The sequence below is a fragment of the Condylura cristata genome, unplaced genomic scaffold, assembly GCF_000260355.1.
Source record: "Condylura cristata isolate star-nosed mole 26May11 unplaced genomic scaffold, ConCri1.0 scaffold00022, whole genome shotgun sequence".
In the NCBI taxonomy this organism is placed as follows: Eukaryota; Metazoa; Chordata; class Mammalia; order Eulipotyphla; family Talpidae; genus Condylura; species Condylura cristata.
Genome location: NW_004567123.1, coordinates 328,238 through 333,304, shown reverse-complemented (window position 1 = coordinate 333,304; position 5,067 = coordinate 328,238). Strand labels below are relative to the sequence as shown.

Here is a 5,067-nt window from a genome sequence, read left to right as displayed (position 1 = left end):
TGAGGGGAGCAGCGGGCGGGTCAGGAGAGGTCTGCCACGCCATGTGGTCAACCCCGGGGCAGGCGGGAATTGAACTCATGCTGCAGTGGCTTTAGCTTCTTAGTGCTGTGCTTTAACCTGCTGTGCCACCAGGGAGGGCTGATAGTTTGAGTTTTAAGGAAAATTATCTTAGACTTCCAGCGGATTAGATCCTGAGGTGAGGGAATACAAGAGATGTAATTCGCACTATAGTAAAAAATTTAAGTCTGAAAGCTTTTGTGTGTGTTTACAGAATTATTTCATACTTTTCTTTTGTGTGCCCACAGATCTATTATTTGAATAATGGTTTCAGCTACACCCTGAAATAATATTTGCTGATAAGAGAAATATTTAGCTGAACTCTAATAAATCAGATTTTCCCATGATCTCTTTTTAACCAGTTGATGAAAGTGAAGTAGAAGTCATGCTTACATTTTCATCGGAAATTATATCTTTTCTTATATTTGAGCAGACTTATTTTGTAATTATGCCAGTAGTGTCAAAGCATTTCTTGCTAATGTGCATATTTTAGTACTAAAAGTAGATTTGAAAAAATATATGGATCAATTATCTTTGTTTTTTTGACAGTCTTATTGTATAATACTTAGGAATTTCAGAACTCTTAATGATTTTATCCCTACAAAGAAAACTTAAAACTTATTCCAAAGTAGACAGCTGAAAAACTCCTTGACCTTTCTGTAATTTTAGAACAAGCCAAAACATTGTGGATTTTTTTTTTTTTTGCTAATAACATTTTAAGAACCATTTTTAGCAAATAAATTATTTACATACTTTGGTCATGTCTTAATGTTTTTGTGGGACTATTGATTTTTTTTATCATCAGTTCTATTAAGATATAATTTGTATAAGATGAAATGCACAATTATGTACATCCTTTTGACAGCACTCTAATCAAGATTTCTGTCATTGCAAAGGTTACCTTTTCCCCTCTGTAGTTACCTTCCAACCTGCAACCTTAAGTAATCAAGATTTTACTTTTGGTGAATTCTGATTATATTTGTCATTTTTTGCATATTTCTGGTTTAAGTGTGCCAGGAGTTGCAAACTGATCTGTGAAGAGTCATTTGATTAAATCATAGTCTGTACTTGTTGTCTGTTACATGACAGGGAGAGGGGCACCCCTGAATCCCCAAACCTGTCCGTTCTAAATAGGTTCTGCCATCTGCTGCATTGAGACAAAACATGTAAGACCTTTAATGGACAGGAATTTTAAAATACAATTAGTGTGCAATACAGAAAAGACAAAGAATATAGTTTCCAAATCAAACACCCAAAGTTACCTATCCTCTGATGGGTAAAAGTCCACCCAAAAGGGATTGACTCAAAACAAGGCCTGATAGCCCACCACAAGTATAAAGCACCTTCTGGCAGGGACCCACAGAAACAGGTCAGAAATGGCCAGATAAGTCTGGGAGGAAAAGAACAAAAGATAAATGCTGGGGTAGTGAACCTCCCCACAGGTCTCTCACCCACATCTGTTTCAACCAGTCCAGGGCCAAGAAACAAGAGACACTTTTTCACATATCTGTCTGCTCCATTGCCTCCAAGTCTCCTGGCTCTCCATCCTGCTTACTTCCTCTTCAGTCTCTCCAGATTCTTCTCTTCTCTGCTTAGCTTCACCCTCCTTTGGATGGGGCAAGGAATCTGGAACCTCTCCTTTTCTTGGAGACCACACTCTAACATGACTTCTTTGGAGATTATCCTTAACCACTGTGCTGATTGTTTATGTTGTCAGCATTTATCCCATTTTTCTCTTTTTGTGGTAAAATATAACAAAATTTGTGCATTTCAGTAGCATTAGTTACATTCACATTGTTATGCAACCATCACTCCATTTCCCAAGTTTTTCATCACTCCAAATAGAAACTCTAACTTCCATTCCTCTTGACCCTGATAACTGCTTGTTTATTTTCTCCATGAATTTGCCTATTCTAAATATTTAAGATAAGTGGAATCATACTGTAACAGATACAGGTTTCATGGACTCTGCCCCCACTCTAGATACTGGAATTACAGATCCCATCAATACCAAGTTGAAGCATGCTGGGATGTGAGGGTGGAGCTAAACAGCCAAGTTAGGATAAAATAGAACTTGTGGGTTTAGGGACTCTCTTGGCCTAATGGTTCGTGGCTAGTCGTTTTGGCTCTCGATTGGTTTTTAGCGTGCTATTGCAGTCCAAGTCAGCAGAACTGGTAGGATATTCTAGTTGTCATATTTCTTTTTATTCCCCTTTACCTTTCTACTTGTAAATAAACCCATTGTTGAACCTTTTTGTGTGTATCTGAAGTATGATTGAATCTTAAGTGCTCAGAAGTACGCAGGTGAGGACCCACAGATAGGCAACCCAATTCACATTGGGGTAACCTGTAAACAATGTTATATTTTCCCTTTTGCACCTGACTTAATTCACGTAGAGTGTTTTCAGTTCATCCATATTGTGCCATGTATCAGTACTTTTCATGGCCAAGTAATAATCCAGTTGAGTTGATATACCACTTTACCAGCTGATGGGCATTTGGGTTGTTTCAAGTTTTTGGCCATTATGAGTAGTGCTAGTGTGGACATTTGTTGAGTTTCTGTGTGAGCATATATTTTCAGCTTCTCTTGGGTATACATCTAGGAGTGAAATTGCTGGAAAATACAGTAATTTTATGTTTAATTTTTTCAAGAACCATCAGATTATATTCTACAGAGCTATGTAACACTTACATTCCTATCTGCAATAGTTTCTCCCCATCCTTGCCAACACTTATTACAGTCATCCTAATAGGTCTGCAAAGACTTGATTTTGGTAAATATATAACTAAGATAAACATAACAAATAGAATGTTATTACAAACTTGTTGGGAAATTAACAAATGTATTATTAATATTGTATGTTCTAGGAGGATGGACTCAGGCAAGTTCTAGAAGAGATGAAAGCTTTATATGAACATAACCAGTCTGATGTGTAAGTTTGATAAGATTGATATTTTAAAGCAATTGAAAAAGATATCAAAGTCAGGTGATCTTTTATCATTTTTTTATATGTGTTGTGTGTTTTTTAAATTCTCATCCTGAACATATAAAAGATATGTTATATAAAAGATAGCAGTACTAGTGAAATTTGTGTTGAAAACTGCATAAGGGATTTAAATAGTACTTGGCACAAGATGAATACTTAAGAAATGTATGTTGCTTGACTGAAAGGCCTTTAAAGGAATTAAGATAGACCTAAAAGGACTAGCATGAGCAAATAAAAGCCTTACATGAAATGTACCATTCCCACTGCTTATTTTCATTTATTAGAGTACTTGTGCCCTGAAGGAGAATTGGCAGTTTGTATACTTTGTAGGAGGGGTGGTGAATGGAGTTCACCAAAAATTAATGCTATCAAAGGATGCAGCATGGTAAGTAAGAGGGCTCTACATTTGTAGAATATTTAGATGTTGTTGGAGACTGGCCCCTAGTATAGAGCTGTCTGGAGGCGAGACCGGCAGGGCCCTAAGGTGGGAAGGCATTAATAGCCTTGATTCCAAAAAGGGAGAGGGGAGCCAGCAAGAAGAAGACGTGGGAGTCAGAGTTGGATGCAAGTCTTCCTGCTCATTCCCTCAGCAGGTCTTTATTTATACTGTGTGGCTAGTAGTTAATTACAATAATGCATAGGGTAAGTTAATGAGAGATCACCATAAATTGTCATAAATGTTCTTAAGGACAATCCGGGGAACAAAGCATTTTCTTCCTAACATTTTATGGTATACTAAATTATACATTTTTGTGATAATTGTCGTGTATACAGATGTTTAACTATAACTCAAGGGAAGAGGGGTCTGGGAAAGGATGAGCTTGTTAGCAAAAGATTATTATGGGTCTTAGGAAAGTAATAAATTGTGTTAGCAGAGTCATCAGTGATTGTCTAAAGAAAAGCTAATGACTAATTTAAAGCTAGCAGAGAGTAGTTAGTGTTTAAGAAAAGGGTAATTTAAGGCTAGCAGAGAGTAGTGATTATTTTAAAAAGGAGTAAATTAAGAAAAAGTTGTACAGTCCTGTATTAAGCAGCACCTGTGTAAACAAGGTTAGAAAATTGTCCTTGAGTCCTTATGCCCTCAGAGTCTTATCTGCGATTTGCTTTTTATTTAAAAAAAAAAAAAAACAAGGAAGCTTCTTAGAGTTTTTATGCCCTGGAGGTCTTGTCTTTCCTGGGGCTTTTGTCTCTGGAGACAGAAGAATTTCCTGCCCTGGGGCAGCTTGCCTGGGCCAGGCAGCCACCTCTGATTATATAAAAAAGGGAGGTGAAAAGGGAAGTTGTAACATAAGTTAGCAATGGAAATTCTGATTTTTCAGAAACATAGGAGGTTAAGATGCTGAGGAAACTGACACTGACAAAACTGGTGACCTCAGGTTAGACTTTTAAGTGTGTGGAGGAGATGGTGATATATTTGTGTTTAAAAGATCACCCTAGCTGCTGCATGGATAGTGGACAGGGACAGAGAGGAGAGGGAGACATACTGACCACGTGACTGGATCGTTGACTGAGACTCGGTAAAAAGTGAACAAGTTGAAGACCCATTTTTGAGTTGGTGTAACCCAAGCTTTTTAGTCTCTGGGTTTGTACCATTTACAAATTCATGGCACAAAATTCTGTGCCCCATCCTCCCAGTTTCTTTCTGGGTGACAGAAAGAACATTATTTGTTAAAATAATTGTGTTTTAAATTACTCATATAAGTGTGTAAGTATGTTTTAAGGACATCCTTATGTCAGAGTTGTGTATCAGGTTGTGTGTATTTTAATTGTATTATTATTGTTTTACTCCAAATGCATTGTAAATAATCGGGAGACTAAATCTGATGTCAGGATTGCATAGAATAAGATCTAAAAGACACAATAGAAGGAGAAATATATTTTGCTGTTTTTTCATTATTTGGTATTGCATCAAAGAACTTTTTGTATTACTTGGTTCCTCTTAAAACTACAAAGTAGATCCTATTCCTTTTGTTATAGGGCACCTCAATTCAGAGAGAGGCACCCCTGAAGCCCCAAAACCTGC

General features: G+C 37.0%; 1 protein-coding gene across 1 annotated transcript in view; it reads left to right on the top strand.

Moving 5' to 3' along the window:
* Nucleotides 1-5,067, top strand: part of GINS1 (GINS complex subunit 1 (Psf1 homolog)) — a 29,190-nt gene that overhangs the window by 5,408 nt on the left and 18,715 nt on the right. The window contains exon 2 of the mRNA XM_004687120.2: nucleotides 2,926-2,990. Within this exon, the coding sequence (XP_004687177.1) occupies nucleotides 2,926-2,990 (65 nt within the window). The remainder of the gene's footprint in view (nucleotides 1-2,925; nucleotides 2,991-5,067) is intronic.